Here is a 25,904-nt window from a genome sequence, read left to right as displayed (position 1 = left end):
ACATAAGGTATGCTGTTATCTGAAGAGGATGTTACGTATTTTTATAGGCTGCTTCATTCAATCAAATCTGGGGCAGCTTTAAAAGGACACCTCTTATGTTGCTAGTGTAGGTTTTACTCATTTAAGCGACTGGGGAGCAAGAAAGTAAGGACTGCAGGGAATGTTGAGAAATATATTGTTGGCAAACTTAAGGCATGGCCTTAGTTTAAAAAAAAAAAAAAAAAAAAAAAAAAAATCATGTGGGGAGACAATCATTATCTGTAGCTGTGTGGATGGATGCCTATCGATTGGAGAGCCCGTTACCGGTGCAGTGCTCCTGGGGAAAAATGGATTCTGCCCTCAGCTGCAGAAATTGTGGGTGAAGTGCTGATCACTCGGAGAAATGCTGAAGAACAGTGTTTTGAGTCTTCAACAAGAGTGTCCTGGCAGCAGCTTAAAATGTCTGGCTTAGTCAGTCAGAGGGCCCTCTCCTTAACCTTTTTACCACTCTGTGACTTTCAGAAAAATATTCAACCCATCCTAGCTTTTGACACGAATTGGTGCTTATTGGTGGAGCACAATCTTGAGCTTTACCTTTCTTATTAAGAGTGGAAGACGAGAGAGGGAGGTAGGGAGCGATAAAAACCTGCCTTTGCATTAGTCATCGTTCTGCCCACTCAACTGTAACCTTTGTTGCTCACTCTTTAGCAACTCCCTCCTCTACAAGCTCTGTGAGTTGTGACCTGTTACAATTGTGTGCACATGCTTACAATAAATGACTTGCCAGTGCATCACAAAATGAGATGGAGAACAACAGCGTATCGCTCTGCCTGTCAATAGAGATTTCCAGCTGAAAGGCTGTGAAACATTATGTTTAGTTGGTTATGTAACATATCCAGTGCTTTTCAAACGATTTTCCTTGTCAAAAAGAGTTTTTTCCTTTTGCACATAAACAGCACAGTGGCAATGTAGTAGAAATACATTAACATCACAGGGGTGCTATGAAAAAGCTCCGAATAACAGGACTCTTACAGCTGTGTAACAACATAAAAATCACTTACAGTTTCACAAGCAGCAGTGCCTTCTTATAGTACGAGTCTATACAGTTTCCATGTGAGTCTTGTAATGCTTTATAAACGGCTAAAACTCACACCACCAAACAATAATGGGATATAAAATGTATGTACACATTAAATGTCAATCTTTCCTTCCACAATTTCAGTCTAAATATCAATCTGCATTGTTTCCTTTTTCCTTGCACACACGTTTAAATATTAAGGGAAAGATAAAATATATGATACAAATGTGAGATATGAGGCCCTCCATCACATTAGCTAAAACATAATAGTTTTAAGGCAGTACTACTGAGATTGAATCAGCCCTCAAACACACCCTTTGCTCTCTTACAGTATACAGAGTACCGTATGGCCACAGTTGATCCCTTATCATTATGTTTAGCCTCTTCAACATGGAGTTTGACACAGATTGAGTTTGAATCAAGAGAAAAAAAGTCTAGATAGGAGCCCTTCGGTCTTGGTGGCATCTGTTCATGATGTCATAAAGAAGTCTTAGGGTTGAAGATTGGGCTGATAAAAACTTTCTTTTTTTTTTTTTCTTTTTTCTTTTTTTCATGCTCACCATCAGAAACCAAAGTTTATACAACAGCGCTGAGAGACTTTGCTCTGAAAGTCCGGAAGAGGGATCGCCAGCAAACTGGAAGGCGTAGGATGAACTCCCTCGTATTCAATGGCCAGCTTGTTCGCCTGTCTAAATGTTGCATGCCGGGCGGTCAAGTTCTGGACATAGAGGCTACAGAGTTTGTGTCCTTGCTTCCGCACTCCACTGAGAGCTGTTATTGCTGATATGAGGGATCTCTTCAGTTCACTTCTGTGTGGACGTCTTTAGAATCCAGCCCCTTTTAAAGTTCATTATGGCAGTTCCTTTTCCTCCCCAGAAATGCTTTGAAATTCATCTCCCTCACAGAGAAAGACACAAGGAAATACTAAAGGGCTTATCCTGGACGTGGAATGTAACGTTTCAGAAATGTATAGTAAAATTATATAATAGAAGCATGAAATTACTCAGAGAACGTGAGCAGAAGTATTTTGGCCTTAACTGTGTTTTTTAGTTCAGGGTTGACTTTCAAAATGAGTGAAAGATTTTTATGCCCAGTGATCCCTCTAAAGCTACTCTGGCATCATCGCAGCACATCAAAGAAATGGCTCCTAAATAGGCCAGATGGGGTCTGGATTCCTTGAGGAAGAAAATGAGCTCGTCAGAATGAAATCATTTCCCACAGGACGGCAAAGAGTTTCCTTTTGCCTGGGGAGTGGATCTGAATTTAAAAAACGACCAAACAAAAAACTAAATGAAAATAGAATGTATCAGTGGGACTGTTCTGGTGGCACCTTGTTAAAAATCAAATCAAGCTGCAGAGATACTGTAGCAGTACTGTGGAGATGGAGGTGAATCCTCTGTCGTGTTTATCTTTGATTAAATATAAAACAGGATGTTTTAAGGAAAACAAAATGTTGAAGATGAGATATAGCATACAGAAAGTGCCACTCAGTTAAAGGAACTGTCCAGAGTTGTGGTTGATAATGCACTGAAAGATGGCAAGAAGAAAAGAGTTGACAGAGGGGGAGAGAGTGAAAAGGTCTCCGTTTATTGGCTTTGGTCCCTGGGGTTGGTTTATCTGCAGTGTCTCTGCCACCGGAGCCATTTGGCCCCAATCTCTGCTGCCCTACAGTACGGTGGACATTGAGCACAGCTCACACCACAGTGTCTCCACTGTTGACTCTGCTCTCAGACCAGCAGTGGTCGGCTCATGTCTGACACCCAGAGTCCTGCAACTTCGCTTCAGCACGGGGCCCTGTGCCAAAGGACGGTGGGTGCTGCCGAGGGGCCCAGAGTCCCAGCCTCATCCTGACAAGCAGATGGGCTAAAAAGGGGCTCGCTTGTTTGTGAGAACACAAAGTCTTTTGGATAAAGAAGAGACGTCCTGGCAGTCACACCTCAATGATGTTGACGGATGGCATCCTGTTGTTGTTGTTGTTCTTGGGGAACTGTGGGAGGAAAGAGGAAGATGACAGGTATGAGAGGGCTGCAGGATTCGCAGGAATCACACAATAAGCTTCTTCATTGAGCATGAGGATGCCTCTGTACTTGGATGTTTTATTGATGTTGGTAGTGAGGCAGTGAAAGGAATAGAGATTTCTTTTTTTTCTCGACATGTGCTGTGGTTTGGCGATGATGGTATGGAGCTGAAGAGGGACGCTATTAGAAGCGGTGGCTTGGTCGTGTTTGCTGGCTGATGCTGAATGCAGCGTAGTCATGGACATAATGGGGCCATGTGGTATTCTGTTTACCACCGGGGCAGATGTTTCGATGCCACTGAGAGTGTGCGTGAAGTGTTGGTGGAAAAAGTCTAGAAGTGCCCGGGACCATTCACCTGCCCAGCGCCGCTGAGGGAGAGGCACCCGGGGAGAGGAGGAGGGGGTGGGTTATACCTTACTGCGCAACAGCCCCCCTGTTGGGTGTTCAGGAGTGCTGCACTCTGAGGAGTTTTTGGCTTTGTCCTTGTTGTTGTTGGGCTCGTTGTCTTTGATTATATCATACTGGCGACAGAAGAGAGCGATTACACCTGGGAGGACAGAGAGTATTCACATTTCCATTTAGATGATAAACTGCGAAACATGTCAAGCTGTCTGACCACGGCTTATCAAACAGTTTAGTGCTCACCTGCCCACATGATAAGTACCACCACAATGATGATGAGCTCCCCTGCCCTCAGCTGGGTGCTCTGGCCCACTTCCTCCATCGTTACTTCGTCTGAGGGAGTCAAAAGGCAACATGTTCACAAATCTGGTGCACCGGGAGCGTTTGGATTTAAAAAAGTAATGGAATGAACTTCTTAGTTCTCCAACTCCGAATAACAAAGACACATGACCTTATTCATCCTTTTTGTCCTGTTCACTGTCTTACATTCCCTATCATGACCTTAAGTTTGACGCTTTCACTTTTTGTCCATTCATTACTGCAGCCTTTGTCACACTCTCCTGTTTCCCAGTCTTGAGGCGATCCAGTGAGGAACAGAAGCTAATTGGCTTTGAACGGCAAATTATACAACATATCAACAAAATGTGTTTCTATAAAATCAGGTTTTAGGCTCGGTCTAATGACTGACACTCCAAGCAAACTGAGCATGGAGGCAAACAAATCAGCATTGTTAGTGTTTTTGCACTGGAGAAGAATTGCCAGGCTGCTTGGTGCTGGGCACATCGTATCAACCTTTCCTCAAAGAAAGATTGCTGATTGGATCAACAGGAAGTTTATGTTTTAAAGAACTCATAGCAAGCAGATATCAAGTGGTAGTTAAGGGACTGTATGTATGTATCATTTTGTATAAGAACATGTTAACGTCAATTCTAGATATGCTCTAATTATCAGTAGGAAAGCTGTTGTACCAATTCTCTATCTCCTATCTGTTTTTTTTCATGAAATTCCTGATAATGTTAGGCAGGCTTCTCTCTTTTTTAAAAAGTGCGATGGAAGATTCAGCCTGCCCTTGCTTTCCCAAAAACATCTGTCTAGTCCCTGAAGCAGTCTGTTCTCAAGTTTTTAACAACTGGGACATAATTATTTCTGCAAACTTTACTAATACTCTTTTAATTGCTGTTCACAGTTTGATAAGCTTGCAAACCAATCCATGGCCATGTTTCAATCTTCTGTCTTTCTTTTGGGATTTATCTGAGTCTTAGTTCAAATCTTCCACACCGTTAAAATCTTATACACCGTGTTTTGTTTTGTTTTTTTGTTTTTTGCTCTGTTACAGTGTTAATGGAGGGCAGCAGGAAGCAGGCTATGAGTGTTTCTTTTTATTGGAAGGTGTCACATTTGATCACTTCATCGCCGCTTAAACAATGTAGTGATACCTTTTTGTTTTTTTGGCATCATTCCCCTGTTCTGGCTGCTCAAGAGAGGATGAGATTCTTCTCTCTGTTTTTGATTCTCAGCTGCACATTACTGTAGAGCAGCAGAAGACCTGACTGAGCAAAACTACTCTCATTTTATACATTTATATTTATATTTATACATCATTGTTGTACTCCATGCTTTTTATTTTCGACACTTGCAGCTCAAGGTCTGTAATCATACTCTTGAGGTATGGATGCTTCCTTGCAAACTGCCTTCTCTTGCTTCTAGCTTTTCAATCTTGTGTGTGCTGGTGTTACTATTACAGATGCCGTATTCCCTAAATTATCTCTGCATCAAGTACTTTCACACATTCAGATCACAGTCTATCCTTTGCACAACGATAAGGGGTGCTGCCATTTGTCAGCTACTCTTCTCCAGTTGCCCGTGCACCTTAAATTAGAGATGTAGCACTGTATTAGTAGTGCCAACACAGGTGTGGTTGCAGTGAAAGACAGAAGTGAAGTTTTTCAAAAGATTGCCTTCATTCACGTGGCCAGGGGGATGCATTTTGTGTGATCACTAAAAGACTAAATTCTGTGAGGTCTTAATAGAGTTGAAAGATCAGAGAGGCAGAACATAAAGAGAATAGTTAAGACCACTGGAGGGGGGGTGGCTCCATATTAGAATGTATGAGTCATGAAACCATGAAGTTAGCAGTCAGGATTTATTCACACCAGCCTCAATAAAACTCAATTGTCATCTTTGAAGTTGGCCAACCATCAGGAGTGGTATTAAAGAGGGAGTAGTGTGTGCACATACTGCAGTGGGCATGTGGAGGTCTGCAGGTTTTCATTGAACAGAGCAACACTTGGTAACTTTCTCTGGCGCTGCTGAGTGTTGTGGAAGTCATAGACTTGATCTAAAGTTCACTGCAGATGAGAAGGCACGGCTTTCTTTTAATAGATGCAGTGGGTGACATTTGGAGGGGGCCGATGTGGCAGGAGCCCCACACTCCAGTAGCTCTTAGCAACAAGCAATCTGCTGATCGATTGGCCACTGTTGCCCAGTATTAACTAATCAAAGCAGAACAGCCCAAGGCGCCCGACACCGTTGCCAGTCGGCCTCACTGGTGCATGCAGGTCAGCTTTAACACTGCTGATGCTCACTGACCAAGCACCAGAGGGTCAGCGTCTTGTGACTGAATAGCTTTCAAGTACCATTCACTTTTGTGTTAGCTTCAGTTAAGTGAGATAGAACAAAAACTTTCAGCTGTTTCTGACTTCTTTTTTTTTTTTTAAACAAAAATTTAGTTTCAGATTTAAACCTAACGCTCACATCAGGTTTCAGTCTGAGCTTTGATTATAGTTATTCTGAAGCAGACCTGTCTGATAAACACTTCTCGGCTGCAGTCCTGTTTCTAAATCCAAATGAAGCTACTATGTGACAAAATAAAAGGTTTGAGAAATTTCAGAGGGGCCAGAGAGCGAAAGTCTGAGAAGGCCAATGAATCTGAGTTGGCAGTATTTTTTTTATTTTCTATGTTTGTGTCTAGTTGCCAATGGAGTGTGAGAAAACCACACAGTTTGTGTGGTTTTCTCTTTTAATGTGTCTCCGCTGTGACTTCTTTCCTCTTCCCTGTCTGTCAGTCACCCCCTCTTTTCTGCCTCTGAATCACTGTCTCTTCCTCCTATTTTGTGCACAAACTATGGTGTTTTTTTCCTTCCTTTGATCTCCTCAAGCTTACACGTATGGCGAAAGAGAAGCTGAGAAGAAACTTAAAGTAATCCAGCATTTGTGCAAATCCTTTGGTCTTTCCACTGAGATCAGCGTGATAAGGCAGCACAGAGGAGCCGAGCAGTTGAGCGAAGATGGTGAAAACGTTTTCTTCTCGGGACATCCGCCTGTCATATGAAGACAAAGGACTAACAGCTGCATTGTAAGACACTCTCCCACACTCTTCTCTGTGCAATCCTCTGCACTGAGAGACAAACGCTATTTCTCTCATTTTCCCCATCTATTTTCCAGATGCAGTCCCTTTCCCACGGCTCTGCTCATACATCCTCTAATGAAAGGTAAATGTATGAATTGTAATGCTTCAACTTCACAGCATAAATGCCATAGTTAACCAATTTAGTTTTTTTCTGCTGCAATTTACAGGATAAAGAATCTTTAAATCGGTAGGAAAATTATTAGCCTAAATTTGTAAATTTGTAGCTACAACAAATCCTGCTAAATGAACCATAAAAGCTCACATTTCCTGATGTTTTGAAACAGCTCACTGAACTAACACTGACTTTGACACCTCCACGCCTAAATCCCAACCATAGTGATTTTGGACTGAATTACAGACTAATGTGAAAAACATCTCTTCATCTGCCATCAAATGGTTTCAACATAGCAAAGCTAATTAAGCAGACGGAGAAAGGTGTCTAGTATTGTTGTAAACTGAGAAGCTTTTGTTGAGTACATGCGTCATTGCAAATATGGATTGGAATACACTTATTCTCTTTCTCTCTAGGAGTTAGCTGAGCAGACCTGGACAAACAGCCAGGTAACTGCAGTGAGTATTTATATTCAATGACACGCGAATCCAGCATCAAATCAAAAAGCCACAGAGGCCTATAAAGAAGGAACCATTATCCTAACAAAGCCGTTGTGTTTTTGAAGTTTGTTTATCCAGAGTTTCCAAACAAACAAAATAAAACAAAGGAATCTCCTGATGACTCTGTGGTAAAAACCTACCCAGATGCACGCTGGTCCAGACTCCCAGTGTTACACAAATAAAAAAAATAGCATTCACCAAACCTCATTATATTTGATAAGGGAAAACAGAATATTATCAAAATAAAACTATTAATTAGAATAAGCCAAACTTCTAACAGCTTGCTAAATAAGAGAAAAATCATGACATGAGTTAATAGATTCTACACTAACAAAGTTTGTTCTCCAGCTCCACCAAAACAACTAAGTACACACAAGAATGAATTGTACTTCGAACGCAAGTGTAAAATGAGCACAAAGACCCTTTTTAAAATCTGTCACCTGTGCAGTTATTGATCTCTGAGTGAGCAATTCAGGCAACAGGTAACTCTCCCTGTCTTAATTAGGACTCATTAGTGAAGTTACATGTTCACTTTCCTGCAGTGATCGTACTTATATTCAACTTGTATTTTTCGGCCTTTTCACCGCCATAGCAGAGGATCAGGCTCCTTCTGGTTCCACACCCTTGTATGTACTGGAGTGCAGCACCAGCTCACATGAGAGATGAGTATAAATGAGAGAATAGAGAAAGGGCTTCAGCCAAAAGCACATTGATTCAGCAGCCCCTTGCAGCTGTGATTATCTCCTCTCTGCTTGTGATAAATGCCTCCCCTCATTTTGCTTAACTGTGCAGCTGTGCTGGGTGCTTGCAGGGTGAGGCCAACAGAAGTATGTCAATACACAATGAGATATATACCTCCCTTGCCTGTTTTATTCCAGAATTGTGGTCAGAAGCGGTCAGCATCAGGAGCGCTCTGTTGTAAAATTTCTGTTCACGCTTTATCTATTGATTTTTGTTGGTCTTTAGACAAAATCACTCAAGATATTGTCAAAAGGCCATATCTCCTCTGGCCTCACTATCTCGAAAAGGACAGAATTAGAGTGAGGACCCCCCCGCAAGTATGGATATGCTTGTTTTGTCTACCTTTACTCTTAGAGGCCTGAGTCTCGGCCTCCCTGGGTGTTCGGAAGCGCAGTGGTTCGCTCAGTGGGCTCGTCCCAGACATGCTGATAGACTGGACATGCACAATGTAGTCGGTCTCTTCCTCCAAGTCCCATAATGCACAGGAGCGTGTGGTGGTGTTCACTTCCTGGATGAATCGCAGCATGCGTACATCTTTCTTCTGTTGGGGGATGACATTGAAGAGTTAGATGAACATTATTTGAAGCAGGAGGAGAGATGTTGCGCATTGACTGTCTGTGCAGGGGTGCGCAGAGGGTAATGGTTTACGCTGCCAAATTTACCTTAGTGAAAAGGAAACTGGGCCTGGTTGATGAAACATTTTTACTTTATCATTACCACAATTAAATGACTAGTTCCATATTTTGGTAAATATGTTTTGCTTTCTTGTTAATGCTCCCACTTATATCTGTATGCTCAACATGAAACTGGAGCCAGGAATATTACTGTAACATGAACGTGGCTAAAGAGACAAATGTCTCCGGCTCTAACTTCATATTTAGAGGACAGATAGTAATAATCTTCTGTGAGTCTTGGCCAGAGTCATCTACTGTGAAAGAGAGAAATATTTACAGTGAAGGATAATAAACCTGCTTTTACTCAACTTTCTTTTTTGGACACATGTAATGTGTTATATTTATCTTTTCCCAGCTGTCCCCCTCAATTACCCTCATCTCTCATGAGTATGTGCAAGATGTCTCCACAAAGTCCTGTCCTACGTGAATTAATGTGACTGACGTGCCCAGTCTTTATCTCTGTAGCCAGAGAGCAGACAAGTACAGTAGTCCAACTGGATCCAGTCTCCTGTGAAAATACAGTTAATGCATCCTGACTCAGAGCAAGGAGACCACAGAGTAAAGAAAATGACATGGCAGTAAACTACTATCAAGGAGCCACTACTTAATTGAATTACTTTTTGTGTGTGTGTGTGTGAAGCTAATATATTCACTTAGATATACATCCAGGGTTTGTGTTGTACGTGTTACTCACCTGCTGTGTGATGGCAAAGCCAATGACAGAGTCTCCTTCGGGGATGTCCCATGTCACAACAGCAGAGTTCGCTTTCAGCGCTTTGATGGTCACATTGACAGGAGGCGACAAGCTATCTGCAAGGAGAGAGAGTGACAGAGGAGCAAAAGCTAGTTACATCTGCAGCGCTGCCATATTTCCACCAGTTGCAGAAACAAGCAGCAGCGTGGCAGGAAACCAAATTCAGTGGTGTGGATAAATGGCTCAGCAGAATCCATTATGTGTAGTAAAACCGATGACAGAGAAAAGACACACAATTCCTCAGTGTGTTACAGTGGTGCTGCCCTGGGCGCAGCAGACACTATTGTATTTTGGAAAGGGAAGGATGGATGGCTTCCATGAGGCAAAAAAATAAACAAAGTTTTGAAAGTTAAAACTTAGGTTAAAATAAAAGAGTTTGATTTCAACTGTGAAATTTTATGTGGCAATACTGATCAATTCGCAAATGAGCTGAATTCAAAATGACTGGTGTTGCACACATGGATGTCTAACTACACAGTTTAAATGATGAGAGGACAAAACAGTGCAAAACAAGAAGAGCAAAGGAATGATATATAAGGAATAGATAGAGAATTCAATAAAATATGTATAATATATATGTAATATAAGAAGGGGCAACAAAATCAAAAGAAATGAATCCCTTTTTCTTCCCCTGAATCAGTGTTCGGAGTCTGAACACGCACACACATCAGACTTGCTGATAAAAGGAACCTAAAATCTTTTTTATTAAATGATAAAGTTAAACTATCTGTGAGCCTACAGGAGAATCATACGCCATCTGTAAGGGAACGGAGATAAGGAGGCTGTAATAGGGAAATGACAGTCATGAGAAAGAGATGAGATATCCATAACGTGGAAATTTGCAAAACATTACCGAGGTTTTATACTACACTGATACTAAATCAGACATGAATTAAATAAAGTTACTAAAATCTCTTAAGAAAATATTCATCTTTTAAGAACGATAAGGTTATTTCTCACCAGAGGGATAGTTTCCACAGACAATACCTTGATGCTAACTTTCCTGATTTTTAAAGGCTGCATCCAAGTTAAGTGAAAGACATTGACTTACTCTACCATTTTACCAGAGTTAAATAACAAAGAAAACATGTTTAAATATTTCTGTGCTGCACTGAGGGTTGATATTTTACTCTCTGTCTGATCTAATGACTGCTATGATTTCAAACTACTTAAACACCAAACAGCTCTGTTTGAAAAGCTCATCTGTCTGCACTAGGCGAAGTTCCAACAAAACTCTCGTCTCATCATTTCCTCATTGGAGAAGGAAATGTGTTGCCCGAAAATCCAACAAACAAAACTGACGATGCCGGAATAACTTGCATCTTCAGAATGAAACCTTCCAGGTCCAGGCTGGTGCAGGACATTAAATCACTCAGGCACATTAATGATCAGAGTCATGTCATCTCCTGGCCTCTTACAGTATGGCAAAGTGTGTGGTGCTGTCACATTTACCAATAATACACTGTAATACTCATCGTATATGGAATATAAATGTGAATGAAGAAACTATTAGAATACGACACAGCGGCTTTTAGACATTAACATTTTACAGCTTTTCAAAACCTCCTGCCTTATCTGATATGGCTTCATCAGTCCCTCTTTATCTTTATATTCATAACTCATATCAGCTGTATTGGGTGATGCTGGTTCATAGCTGATAGTAATGAAAGTCTTACACTGACCATAGTAATGTCTCATGAAATTCTACAGCCAACTCTTTCCTGAAAGTGACTGACTGCTTTCAGTGGTTTTATCTGATGTGGAGAAACTATCCGAATGTAAATACAGATATGCTGAAGATTTTGTTCATGTTTCATGTAGCCAACATCATCCAAACGTTTGTATGTTCAACAAATGTGTGTGTGCGCGTGCGTGTGGCTGTCAGAATACACCTTTGGTTTGATTAGTTACAGATGTGTGTTTGTGTCACCATGTACTTTGGTGGCCCCAGCTGCTTCAAAATAAGGCTCTTTACTTACCGCATGTGCTGCTCTAGTCTGCACAACACACACAGTGAAGCAGTCTCAGTGTGTGTCCAGATCAGATGATCAAAGTAGCCGCAGCAAAGGAAGCCTTATTAGTTTTCTTCAGATAAATGCAACGTGGATTTTTCATTCACCCTGTTCACACAATCACTTTCATTTCTTTTCTGACCAAAATCTTTCAACGTGTAAAATGAGTCACCAGTGATGGAATAATGGACAGAAACAAGCAGACTATTGACTCGCATTGCATAATTCATTCTTTCATCTTCTACTGCTTATCCATTTCCGGGTCTCGGGGGGTGCTGGAGCCAATCTCAGCTCACACTGGGTGAGGGCAGGGTACACCCTGGACAGGTCACCAGTTCAGCACAGGGCCAACACACAGAGACACACAGAGACCAACAACCACTCACACTCAGACCCACAAACAATTCAGAGTCACCAGTTAACCCAAATATGATGTCTTTGTACTGTGGGAGGAAACCCACACAGGCACAGGGAGAACATGCTCTCAATGTAGAATTTGATGTCAAAATATTACTGTATGCACAGAAATCAATCATGTTTTTATTACAAAAAACAACAAAACAAAACAATATGTATGTTGTGTCCTTTTTGTTTTCCTTTAGATACACTTAACCTCTTAAATGCATTCTTTATACTCGGTTGTGAACAATTCTCATTCTTGGTAATATTTGAAAATGCTGCCATTCAGATGTTTCACACAAACTACCTATGATTAGTTTTGTTTCAACAGGATAACATTCTCATTCGCTTCCTGTTTTGGAATTTTGGCTGCTTTACATGCTGTATAGATTACATTTCAACGATTCCCTTAAGTGTTTATCATGCCAGGAAGAGACACTGTCACAGTCTGCTTTCATTCATATTAGTTACAAATCTTCCAATGTTGGTTCTGTACCCTGAATCATGAGAAGACTGTGTTCATGTTTACATCACAGTAGGCAGCACTTCAGGCCTTCTGGGATTTATGAATATCTGTAAAGTGAAGCAGAACTGAGAAAGATGAATAGCAACGGGAGCTGGTCACTCTCAGCAAAGCTACTCAGTTATCTTAATTGGGATATAAATCTATCTCAGCCAACTAACTGCACCAAGTGAGTTGCTGAATAGGTAAGCGCTCACTCGGCCTTCGATGGGGACAAATCCCACTGGGTTATTACAGAATGATGTGTTGCTGTAGTTTGTGTACACACTCTGACATACTGTATATGCCCCTAATGATAGATGGCAGGCTTCTGCATCGGTTCATCAGGAAAGGGCTCGGATATTTGAAGTAGCTTTGATTTTGTTTCCAGTCTGCTGCGTGCTTGCCTGAGCGACAGCCATCTTGGGTGGAGAGGTCACAAAGTCACAAATAAAACTCATTATCTCTCCCACTTTTTCTCGCTCTCAAAAAGCACCAGAAAACACACAGAAAAAGCCAATGTTTAGCACATATTACCCCCCAGGGAACACATTCATTTCTCTGACTCTGACACAGGCCATTGTATAAATTAGCCATGCAAAAAAAAAAAAAAAAAGTTCTTCCGATTGTAAATGTCTCCCCCCTCCTTTTTTTTCTTCTTAGCTCTAACAAGAACTGAACCTCAATTTTATTAAAATAGTGCTTCCATGACTTAACTCAATCGACACCTATTTCTTTTTAAAAGTCACTATTGGTGCATCAGAAGCCAAGATATTCTGACTGTTGGCTTTCTGTCCTGTTCATGTTCACTGACTTTTAACAACAAAACAATATAAGTATAAAATCACATATCAAGTGTGAAGAACACAAAGAAGACACTGTGAGCACTTCTGTAACTTCGGTTCTAGCTGTGATCCTCCTGGATTACAGTGCAATTGCAATATAAGTAAAAGTTGTCCAGTTAAATTTGTACTTGAGTTAAAATACTTGCTTTTTTGTTATGGAAAATAAAAAGAAAAAAAATCCTTTTCAGGTCAGTGCGTTGATGTATTGTCCTGTAGTGGATTGACTGATGGCTGACACATCCTGTTGAATGAACTGACTTACTGCAGAATCTGAATGATTAAACTCTTGTTTGATATGATGCAATGAGCCAGTGGAGAGGGGCATAAAAGCACGATTTTTTTTTTTTTTTTTTAAAGCCAGTGACTTATAGATTGCTATTATAAAGTCTTGTGGTTTGCATGTTTGTTTTCATTCAACAAACAAACCAAACCAGAGTTTGTCTGGAGGCAGACTTGAGGGCCTCTAGTCTGCATCTGACTCTTAAAATAACTTTGAAAGTTTTCCCACCAGCCAAAATACACCAAACTGAATGGGTAAGCTCAACATACACAGGATCCTAAAGTTCCCGTGAGCACTGCTTCATTAGACTAATGTATATTTTTCCAAGCGGTTGAGCTGATCCCGGTTATATCACATCATCAAATGTCCTGCAGCACCTCCAGCTGTTTTCATAGGCTGAGTAATAGTCACCATACTAAGAAAATGAATCTGTCTGCTAAATCACTGAGCCGCCTCATTACAGAGAAACAACTGACTGAAACCAAGAGAAAAACAGATGACGAAGAAACTAATGACTGAGAGAAAATTTGGACATTAACATGAGCTTTGTTGATCATGTGACTGGAGGATAAAGGTTTCTTTTCCAGAAGTGGTGTCACTCTGCAATTCTTTTTTTTTCTCAATAATTGCCTGACATCAGTCTGATCCATAAAGCGCTACTTCTGAACCCTTGTGCCTTACTTCTTATGTGTTTCAAATCCTATAATTTTGCACCGAGCCGGTTAGCTTTAAGTAGAGCCTTTATATTTCTGATCTGGGTCAGAATGCTTTCTCTTTATTCTTTAAAAAGGGGGCAGCCTGCTGCAATCCTCTTTGAAATTAGAAATTCCTTTTATGCTGGACGATCTTAAAATAATCATATCTACCATTTTCATTGTAACTAATCTGGGCAGCCCATTTTTTGGTTTCTGCTTCTTTTATTGTATATAGTCTAAATGAGTTATTGTGTTTTAAGTCTCCTCTGAAAATACTCCAAAATTGAATTAGAGAAAATAAATAAAAGAATAACTTATCTCTGTGACGACAAATGGGGAGTGAAGTTTTGTAAAAATCCCTCCTTAACTTTCTGAAAGACAAAGTGAAATCATCTGTGCCATCTTTGTGTACTTGTGTCCTGCAGTTTTACCTTTTGTCTGTCTTTGTGTATCTCTTCGGGGGAAGGGAGCTGACATGGGCAGTGACCACGGGCCTTAAATATCCACGTGATGTACCGTCAGCTCTAATGAAACACCTGGCAGATGTCTTCATAAACTCTTCCTCGTCGCTGTGACACACAGACTGCCTCACCCAGAGGGACGAGACTTGACTTTGAACCTGATGTATGCTCCTGGTATGTCTTTGTCTGTGTGTGTGTCTGTGTCTGTGTGTGTGTGTGTGTGGATAACTTTGCTAGTCCAGCGATGATCAGCTTGACAGCTTGGTGTCTCTCACATGCCAGGTAGTTTGAAGGGTGACAGCTCCTTAATATCCACTTTCATTAGAGAGCCCACTGGGAGCGTGTGTGTGTGTTTGTATATCTGAAATTGTATACGATCAAGGAGAGGAAGCTAAGTTGCGGTTTAACAACATGGACATGCTGTGGATACACAGGCAGTGTCCAGTCCTGTCATTCTCCTCAGCTCTCCGTCGACCTCAGAAGGACAGGCGTACTGCTCCGACACCTTCACGCCTGCTGCCTCTGCCCTTACTCCCCCTGTGCATCTCCTTCCAGTTTCAAGCTCACTTCCCAACACTGGCAGAAGTACTGCAGGTAACATGACAGAAAGAAACCTGATGGTGCTATGAAGAAGACATTCTTCGTCTTTCTTTTTACAACATTTGTTACAGTGATAATGATGATGTCTTTTCCTCAGTCTGTCTTGATGTAATTAATTACCAACAACAGGTACAACACGTACTCTAGGCAGTACCTGGATATTACAGATGAGGAAACTTGCATGTTGAAACAAGGTGTAAATACACGAAGCACTATCCTGCCACAGCTTTGCTGAAGATGGATTTAGAAATATGCACATTAATGTCAACTGAAATGTGTATTGTTTGATTCAGGGCACCTTAACAGCACATATCTTCAGACTACTACTACTGTGGTACCACACAATAACCCTGATGCCTCTAAGGGTCTGGGGTCCAAGGGTAGTTGCTCACTATGTCTGGTGGTGAATCCAGCCTTGCATCACAGCGATTTTTTTTTTTTTGTTTGTTTAATTATTTACTCATTTGGCAGACACTTATGTCCGAAGCCAGTGAGGGATAACAATAACCATATAAGTGCTGTTCAAAAAGTGCTTCGAGATCAAGTAGTGAAGTGTATCCGAATCTCACAGTTAGTGCTGTTTAGACATGCCATGGATGTTGTCATGTTCAGAACAAGCATTAATTGCATTCATCAGTAAAGAATGTAGGTTGATGAGTTGTGCTCTTTCAGGCTGGTAGAGGAGCGACTGGGCTGATCCATTCTGAACCACCTGTGTTTCTGGGTGCACGAAGGGAGCCCAGCCACAAGGACACTGTAACAGCTGAGGCAAGAGAAAACCAAGAGCTGGACTAAAGGCGAGCCCATTCAGGTAAAACCGGAGTTTTCTTATATTGTGCAGCACAACGTTAAGACGGATGCAACAAGGTCGAAGACAGTTGTGGATCAAAGAGGCGCAGAGTTGATATTGTGGGGGGAGGGTGGGATGTGGACATTTGCTGGTTCTGTGACACTGAAGGAGCCACCAGTAAAAAAGCAATGAGAGAAGATTTTTCCTCACCATTTAAAGTTTAATCACATTTTGTTTCTGACAAATATGAATCATTTTTAAATTTTGGCCTTTTCACAGAAGACATTTTGATATGTTAGCATGGAAAATTCACTTTGAAGTGAATTACTATGGATAAATGTAACTACTGCAGCTCAGCCATCATCTCACTTGCCTTCATTAATGTTAATATTAGCAGTGAATGTCAGAAATACATGTTGGATTGTGTTATTAAATTGTGCGTCCGGTGTGGATAAGTTCAATTTTGAAAATGAAATCAATTTGTTCAGCTGCTGCTCTGCACTTGTGACCCCGCTCAGTTGAAACGATGTGATTCAGTGTGAAACCGGGGCAGACAGCAGGGGCTTTGAGGCTGGGATAGCATGAAAGCTGGCAGCGTAGCGTCCCAGCTCCCATTTGACCATCTGGGAAGATATTTCTGATTTGCCCTATGTATCAATGCTTAGAAATGCATTTCTCATTCAGGCCGCTGGGCTTCTTCTGCTCTCTGGGATGTTAATGAGTAAGCCTGCAGGGTTTGTGAACTTACATTCAAAGTGCCTGTCTGCTACATCATGCTCCTCTGCCAGAGGCAGGCACAGGCCACGGGTGATTGTGACTTTTCATCCTTTCCTGTGAGTCACTTCATGGATAACTGCTGCTACTAATTATTGCTTAACAACTTTAGCTCATTTCGCGGCTTATAGTAAGTAAGTAGTCTCCTTGTGTGGAAGGTGTAATAACCAGCAGGTGGCAGAGAGAATCAAAGCCACGGTGCATTTCGAGGACAGGGAAGAAATTAAAACTTGAAGCCATAATGGCAAGGCAGCCTGAGCCCACTTAGGGATTCCTGGTCCTTGTGCATACACACACACACACACACACACACACACACACAAGTTAGAGTGATAGCAGTTTGACACCCCCAGGTGACCATGACGCATTAATGTGTCTCATTTAGAAGCCAAAGCATCTGGTGAATAATTTAGAAGTTGTGTCTCACCCATGTGTACGTGTTGAAGTCACACTATAACGCTGTGTTGTATTTTTATAATAAATTGCCTATAAATGCCGTCCCACAGCTGTGCCGCCATGTTTCTGTACAGCAGCTGGAGATGTAACCAGAAAAAGGGCCCTATGGGTGTCCCTCATTTTTCGTCTTCGCCTTTCGCTTCATATAATTGCTCCGACACCCTTGTGAAGAGCAAATCCACGTCATACCTTTCCCTTATTGTTTCATCTTTTTATTCTTGTCTTCAACACCCACCGCCTTAGCCGTAATGGACACTTGACGTTAATCTCCCCCTTAGATTCAATTGTCCTCTCTGTCTGTTTGTTTTCATCTCTGTCGGTGCACCTACTACACCGGGTGTTTTGGCAGCGCCTCCCTGCACTGCTGCCTCTAAATGACACATCCATGAGAATCTAGGTGCAGAGAGGACGTCGTGGGTGAAATGGGGAGACAGTAGCCTCTCTGTGTCTCACAGTGACTCGTGCTATTGTACAATTGATTAGCCTCATGCTGCTCACAGGCTGCTGATCAGCTGCCTTACAATGTAGGCAGGCGTGCTGCTTATGAAGCAGGAGTATTGTCTGCCTATAGCATGTCCTCCTTTAAGAGCCACAAAATGTGTGTTTGTGTGTGCTTCCTGCATTTGTGCACATCCCACAGAGTCTGTGTGCTCTCTGTAGTCCGTTCTGCCTCTGCACAGAGCACCCCAGCACCAGCAAATAGTCATACCTAAGGGTCTTTGTGTCCCTTTGTAGAGAAATGAGTTATTTACTCATAGGAAATGAATTTCCAACCCCGCTGGCCATGGGAACGCTGCTGTGAGGATGGTGGGGCTGCAAAACAGCGTCCTTCTCTGTCTATTTCCATCAGATGGACACACACAAGCACACATCACGGACACACACGTTTCTCTAATTAAATGTCAAAAGGCAGGGTATGAAAATCAATGCAGCATTGTGTGCAGAGAGAGTGCAAGCCGGCTAATTCAGAGAGGCAAAAGAGTATCGTGAGACTGATTATTTGACAAGCGCACTAATGAAATGTACTCTCAAAGCACGAGCAACAAAGACCCCCCCTTGCCAACATCAGTGACACGGAATGGGGCAGATAACAATCATATAGGATTATGAATATGATATTACTCCTCTTTTCTCTTTACTGTAGTTTTGTCTTTCTCTGTCTCTCTGAGGACACATGTTCAGCAGCTGCCTCAGGGTTGGTGTCACAGGCAGGTGGACGAGCAGTCCCTAAGAATCACACCCTTTTCCTTTGGCACTGCATCACTGCCTTCATCTCTTCTTCCAAGACTAACGCATGCTGTGTGACTGACTACTGGCCCTGGATTGAAATCAGATTTGCAGGCCCCGGGACAGTGGTTGGCACTCTGACTATCACATACACACACCTATACCTTCACCTGTGTGACTGTCAGACTACACCATTACATTTATATTATTGTATGAACGTCAAACCACTGTGTGTCTCATTTGTGCTCCAGCCTTCTAAAATGCAACACCCTCCCCCTTTTAATTAAAGAGCTACTTATTGGCAAATTTGGAATCTGTGAGTAGCTCATAAGTAACACTCTGTAACAATTCTTTGTATAATCACTACACAGAAGAATCTTTATTCCTTTACAATACTGTGTTAGGTAAAAATGATTTAGCTGAATTTCATTAAAAACTATAGTGATTTATCAGCTATGAATCAATAAGAGAGCAGAGGTGTCATCAACCAGCCTATTAATGGCATTCACTTGTTGTATGCACCACATCATCCCGAGTGTAACCACATTTATGCCTAATAAACTATTTCAAAGAATTAAATGGACTGTAGAAACAGTGCAAATGTTGTTGAACACAATGCAAAAATTCAATTAGGTTATTACCAACACACAAATAGTGAATTAAGACGTTTTCTCTGCATGCCTCCTCTAGAGGGGCCACAGGATCTGAACCTTACTGTCTGTGGTGATCGTTACTTGTGAGCACACAAAAACAACAGATGCATGGAAAATGGATCATTCATGAAGCTTTAGGACCTCAACAAAGCCCTGAACGCACACTTATGAAAACCGAAAATCTGTCAGTAGAATAAAACACAAACACTTTGTTGCTGCCACATCAGTCATGCCACATCACCATTTCTTTCTCCCACAGGCCCAGGGTAAAAAAAAGAGCCAACACTGAGCAGACAATAACAAATAACATAAAAACAAAAGGTTAAGATCTCACCTATTTCCTGTGCCGCACGTCCAATTGTATGGCCTGTGTTGCCGCCGCATTCTGAAAGCTTCCGCACATAAGAGCTCTTGCTACAAGCTCAATGCCATCACTTTACTCATCTATGTCTCACAAAGCCATCAACAAGCTCTCAAAGGAACTCAAGTGAGGGTGCTGAGACACCGGAAGAAGGAGCAGCAGCAATAAAGTGTGTTTGTATAAACGCTCTATTGGGACTGAAGTAAGAGGACTTTAGTGAAGGACACTGTGAAAATGGATTTTCTCTCGTCTCTTCTTGTCAGGTTACAGTTAAAACATGTCAGAGAGTGAAAACGATTAAGGAAGATTATCCGGGCAGTACTGACACTGTAACAACAGTGAAGCTGCAGGGAGGATGCACTTTATCTCTTTTTTTTTCTGTCTCCTAGCCCCAATTCTGTTCCAAATATACACAGTCTGTCAAACCTAGCAAATAAATTATCTTAAAATTTATCTTTGTATCCTAAAGCTTGTCCTGTATTTACAGATCACCACACACCAAAAACACCTGTGTGCGTGGAGCTGGAAAAGGTCCGTAAATGTACCAATATATACATATAAAAAAGCTTTTATTTAGGTCGGAAGAAAAATATGTGCATATTTAACAAAAACACGGCCCTGAATTATGCAGCATGTTGCAACTTGCTCATCCGTAAGCCAAAGAGTTTTTGCTCCGCAGCTGAGAACTCGACAGGAAAACAAAAAGCATGAGCCGTGTGATTTGAGAGCTGTGGAAAAGAGACTAATTGTCTTGTGTATCTTGCATCTGACGATGATCAAAGAATATCAACGTCCCATGAAATGATTGAATAAACCCTAAAATTATTTTGGTGCACAGATGATCAAAGATTCAAATTTTTTATGTATGCGTGATGACAAAGTGGGAACGATGAATCTCATTATAAACCAGGTCAGATGTTGTGAGTTATATAAATATCAGTACCTATTGTTGAAGTTTTCATAGTGACTTTTACTCAGGGCAAATTCTCACAGGTTTTTAAAGCAGGTTGCACCACACAAACAAATTCGTACATCGAGAGGAGTTGTTGTTAAATAATGTCAGTTAGGTTAGCATTAAGGGACATTTCCCTTTATCCAAGACTGAAGGAACAACTTACTCCAAAACCATCTGTGTGTACATTGGGAAATAAATGGGTAAATATTACACCTTTACAAAAGATATATCTGCTGTGCCTCTTAAACTGAATTATTTAGTCATGCTACCTTCTCATGCTCTCCAAATACACATTTCCAGTGCTACAGATATTTCTTAGCAAATACATTAACGCCTGATTGCAGTCTTTGCCAGCTGTTTGAAGCTAACTGGAAAAAAGAATAAAATAAGAAGGATTTGCTCTCTCCTAGATGTGGATTTTTAAATTTGTGCCACCAAACCACTTCATGTTGTTGACTGTTTTTTTTTTTTTTTTTTTTGTAAATTAGTGACATATACCTTGAATCAAACTTCAAAACTATTATTCATTGGCTAAGAGAGCAGTCAAATGAACACAGTGTATTTCTATCATTGTAATATGCAACTGCAATGCAATAATGTAATAATATCAAACCCCCAAATCTGATGCTGCATATGCGAAAGCAGAAAACATGATATCTGAAAAAAAAAACAAACAAAAAAAAAAAACAGCCAGCTGCCTCTAAAAAAAACATCCAAGCAGCAACAACATTACCAACAGCTAATAATTACAAACAACTAATTGTGTTCACGCAATTAACGAGAGGGAAACTAATGAACTGATTATCACATGCACTCACACAATCCTGTATCCCCTGAAACGCACACACACACAGACACACCCATGCCCTGTTAAAGAAGGAACACTGATGATTCAGCCATGCAATCAAGAGGCTGCTCCAGAAACCCTGCAAGTCTGAAGACCACCGCATTTGAATAACATCAAATCTAAATGAATAATGCAGCATGATGTGACTACCAAACAATTCGTATTGCATGAGGAAGTGTTTTGTGTGTATGCATATGTGTGTGATAGCAAGCAGAAAATCTTATGAAATCTTGTGATTTAGTGTTTTTTTTTTTTTTTTTGCATTTCTCTGACTAATTGGATGCTCAGAGATATTCACAGTCTGTGTTTGGCTTCGTGTTTGATGATAATTTGGTGAGAGAAAGAAAGAAGATTGATAGCTTTTACAAACTTTGGCCCACACAGCTGCGGCCGATAGCTCCTCTGCATGGATGCGAGGTGGACTAGCACCTGACACATAATACACTGTACTCAGGCAGAATTTATCACCTGGCAGGTGGCTGCCAAAGTTTTCTGAGACGTTTTGGTTTGCAGCTTAAAGAAATAACCTCTGGACTCTTGAAAGGCTTCTCTGTCTTCACTCATTAATATAAACACAGAGAACTGCCTCGAGCCTTTCCTCCACTTGCCTCTCTATTCAGTTTGTTGATTGATTGATTGATTTTTTTTTTTCTTCTCCTCAAACTCAGAACTGTTAGGAGACCAGAGGAGAAATTGCCTGCAAGGATTTATGACCTCATTTAGATGAATGTGTAAGAGAGTCAATGTACATTTTAAATGAAAACATTAACTTTCCTTTCCCGTCATCAACCAACTGTTTATGAATCACTATAAACACAGACACAGTAAAGACATTGGCCTACTATAAATTTTATGGTCCCATGGCACGCACCCACTCACTCCTGCCAGTCCACCTCACCGCCTCAACATTGATTTGGCCTGGATTTCCCAGTGCAGGTGTCTGACTAAGTCCTAAAATAAATTGGGAGACAAAAACTTGCCGAGTTAAATTATGATAGTAAGGCAGTAACTTCTTCAAAACAATTCAGGTTCAAATATTATCCTTTGTCACAAACAAGCAGTTGAAAAAAGATTTTTTCACCTCCTAGGATTTTTCTTAACCTTTTGGGCATTTCACATGATATTCTTTAGGAACTGTTAAGAACTGTTTCCCAGCAGAAAGAAAATCCATAGACAGACATGATGAAAGCACGGACAACTTCACTGACCTTAATCACTAAATAGATTCAGACTCTATTCAGATTTGAAATCCTCTGTTCTTCAGTCCTCTCATAAGGTTCTAAATACTGAAGATCTGTCTGCCATTTAGTCAGAGTATAAGTAGATTTAAATTTCAGACGACTGAAAAATGACACCACTGTTACTTGACAACAAGTACAACTATCATCAGATTGTTGTTAGTAAAGGTTTTCACAACTGTTGGATAATGAAACTTAAGGTTGGCGCAGAAAGCTTCCATCTGGATTTGTCCTTGTTTGCTGACAGAGCAACTTCATATGCAACAGTTGCCAAAGCGGTGTTTTGCTGCCCCCTCTGATTGAAAGCATGAAGCCTTTTTTTTTTTTTTTTTTTTTACCTCTCTAACCACACCCAACATCACTGATAGGTGAAGCAGGGTGTGGTCACAATGGTGCTCCTCTTGCACTCACATTAAACAGTGGAGCCACGGGTTCCTCCAGTGCTGCATTGTTGCGTCACTGCAGCAAGGTGAAAAGTCAAAGAAATGTGACTTTCAAGGGCTGTTGAGTTACTCTTTACATGAGAAGATACTGTTTGGTGGCACCAATTTAGGAAAATCTTGTGATATGAATTAAAGGTCCAGGCCAACAACTAAATCAGTGTTATTTTGTCCATGTGTGCACTCATCTTTGAAGATGGTGTTCACATGATGAACTAGGGCGAGTTCTTTCTTTTTATTCTGATATGAATCAAGTGCCACTGTTGACTCTTGATTGTGTTTTTACAATACATGTACCTCCAATACGTTCATTTATAAGCAGCAAGTAAAGTAATTAATAAATTATAACACACTGTAATGAAGTTGCAAGAAGTTATAGTAGAGTTTTAGTGTCAAACCTCTATAACAATTAACAAATTCTTTACAATGCTGAAAGATTTGGCTGTGTGATGTGTGTGTGATGATGTTTGTATTATTAGGCAGTCATTGCAGTCTAAGATTGAAACTACATCAGTGTGTTGTGAACCATTCGTGGAAATTTAATAAAGTAATAATTGTCAACAGTTGAAATAACCAAAATATCTATATGTATATATCTATATAAAGTTTTGGAAAATTACTTAAAATGTTTAAAAACCTGAGGGCACAAAAAGGTCTTTATTCTTCTCAAGTGCCGTGTATTATAGTCAAATTATAACAATTGTAGGTATCCATTAGGAACATCCCACATCTTGCTTGCCAGTAGCTTTGTGCTTCAAGTGCCTGGACTCCACTTTGTCAAATATTCTTTTTTCAAGTATGAGTGTAAAAGTGTTGTGGGAGAAAGTCAAAAGCACATATGACCGTGAGGGTGTGCGAGTGTGCTAAATTGTGTTGGTCAGTAAAACTTAAATAGTAGGTTACATAGTAAGTGTGTTTGTGTGTGTGTGTGTGTGTCTGTCTGGCCCTCAAAGGGATTTATAGTCAACTAAAAGGTTGAAAAGTGAAACAGAGGTGCACTTTGATGGCAGGAGTTTGTTAGGAGTGTGTGTGGCAGAGTGTGGCGCTTCATCGCAGTGAGTGCTCAAACTCTGAGTGTGTGCAGTTTGGTCTCACACAGGCATGTGTTACAATGTGCACACAGACAGCACAGTGTATGTTGGACTCCCAGCACTCCCACCGGCAGGCATCACTGGTGTTTCCATGGGTCTGTGCGACAAGTCCCTCAGCCATCCAATCATGTGTTAATGGACGCTTCCAGTCCATTACAGACTGATATTAGACTCAGTGGACAACAATACCTGCTTGTAATCAGTATTCAATAAGTGGTCATACAATTCTCACATTGATGTTGTTAATACACAGCTCAGCTCAGCTCGACGCTGAGTGTCTGCGTGCAGTAATTTATAAGGAATGAGATTCAAAGGTCAGCTTGGCTCCCATCAAAGCAACGCACACACGCACAAACACACAAACAAAGCGACACACAATGATAATACTATAGTTTTCATAGGTCACTTTAGCTCCACTTATCTTAATCGATGCACATGACACAACTGTCTGGTTGTGAGTCTGTGCAGCATTCTCACATGTGAATTGTTCAAACCACGCATGTTTGTGAAAGCTTCCTTTATTTCTTTCATCAGATGACTACACGGAAATGGCAGTAGCCTGCAAACACAGTCAGCCCCTCTCACAAACACAAGAGACTACGCAACGTCTCACAGCAATAGCGGTTAAAACCCAAAGCCTCCACAACAGAGCTCCATGAAAAGCCAGGGGTATGTTGCCCACATACCGCTGCATTGCCCCCCCCCCCCATACTTGGTCTAATAGGGCGATAAAATAGCACTCTGTGAGTGATGAAGAGACAGGCTGTGAAGCTGCTGTGCTACAAAAAAAAAATCACCGAAACATCCTGCTTATTGCACATAAATGTCAACTTACCGGCTGTGACTCGAGAGACGCCGAGACAGCTGAGGACGAGCAGGAAAAATCTCTCCATCTTTCAAACGCTCTGCCGCCGTGCGGTCCCATTTACTCTGGCGGGGGGAGCTGTGTCCTGCTGCTGCTCGGCATTCGCGTCACTTCATGCGTTCAGTCTCGACTGGGAAAAGCAATAGCGGCTTTCAGCACCTCGGACAGCTCCTCACCACCCCCCTCCCCCCCTCCCCCCACCCTCACCCCCCCCCAGCCGCTCATTCGTCCCCGAGCGCCTGGAGAGAGGCGACCGGCGACCGGCCGGCGAGCTTCACCACTGACCGCTGTCGAGCCCGGTGCCGTCGGTTATCCGTCGCCCGCCCCCCCCCCTAACCCGCTCCGACAGCCAGGCTCCACAAACCCTCCCCGACCTGCTGCCGCTGCTGCTGGAGGTGCTGCAGACAGACTGAAACGTGCCGGCTCCGTCCCTGTCTGCCACACTGACTCCCCAAGGTGTTACAGTGAGGGAGGGAGTCAGTGGAAGCTGGATCAAAACCCGATCCAACATAAATATCAGTTAGTGTCGGGGGGGGGGGGCGCAGAATGAAACTTTAAGGGTTTCCCTTGTCCAACTACTTCAGTAGTTATGGCCTACTTTCAGATAAGAAGCAACCTTTGTCCAATTTGCCCTGTTCTATATCCATCCCACATGGCTCTCACTGTGAAAAGCAGAAGGCCAGCCACCAACAGGAGTTACCAGCTGAGACCCGAAGCACTGAGGGACCGAGCTGCATCCTCCTGCT

The 25,904-nt window shown here is 41.6% G+C and overlaps 1 protein-coding gene across 2 annotated transcripts; it reads right to left on the bottom strand.

Moving 5' to 3' along the window:
* Positions 1–248: 248 nt before the first annotated feature.
* fndc5a (fibronectin type III domain containing 5a) lies at positions 249–25,310 on the bottom strand. Of its 2 annotated transcripts, none has more exons than XR_003840365.1 (6): positions 25,129–25,310; positions 9,608–9,723; positions 8,582–8,780; positions 3,721–3,810; positions 3,431–3,622; positions 249–3,044 (listed from the first exon to the last, which is right to left on the bottom strand). XR_003840365.1 is itself a non-coding variant. In XM_029493882.1 (6 exons), the coding sequence occupies exons 1-6, from the start codon at positions 25,184–25,186 to the stop codon at positions 2,988–2,990; spliced, it is 654 nt and encodes a 217-aa protein (XP_029349742.1). In that variant the 5' UTR covers positions 25,187–25,310; the 3' UTR covers positions 249–2,987. The 2 variants fall into 2 exon arrangements, 1 of the variants encoding a protein (XP_029349742.1); XM_029493882.1 differs by having other exon boundaries at positions 3,489–3,622.
* Between the last annotated feature and the right edge of the window lie 594 nt (positions 25,311–25,904).

This window comes from Echeneis naucrates, chromosome 22, assembly GCF_900963305.1.
Source record: "Echeneis naucrates chromosome 22, fEcheNa1.1, whole genome shotgun sequence".
Lineage (NCBI taxonomy): Eukaryota > Metazoa > Chordata > Actinopteri > Carangiformes > Echeneidae > Echeneis > Echeneis naucrates.
This window is presented reverse-complemented; position numbering and strand designations above follow the sequence as displayed.

Bases quoted from the DNA above. Each gene is read 5' to 3' on its own strand.
- fndc5a (XM_029493882.1), bottom strand. From the start codon at position 25,186: ATGGAGAGATTTTTCCTGCTCGTCCTCAGCTGTCTCGGCGTCTCTCGA. The intron at 3,811-8,581 runs GTAGACAAAACA...TGACTCCCTCAG, and splicing joins TCAGGCCTCTAAGAGTAAAG to ACGAAGTAACGATGGAGGAA. The intron at 3,623-3,720 runs GTGAGCACTAAA...CTGTCCTCCCAG, and splicing joins GGTACTTATCATGTGGGCAG to GTGTAATCGCTCTCTTCTGT.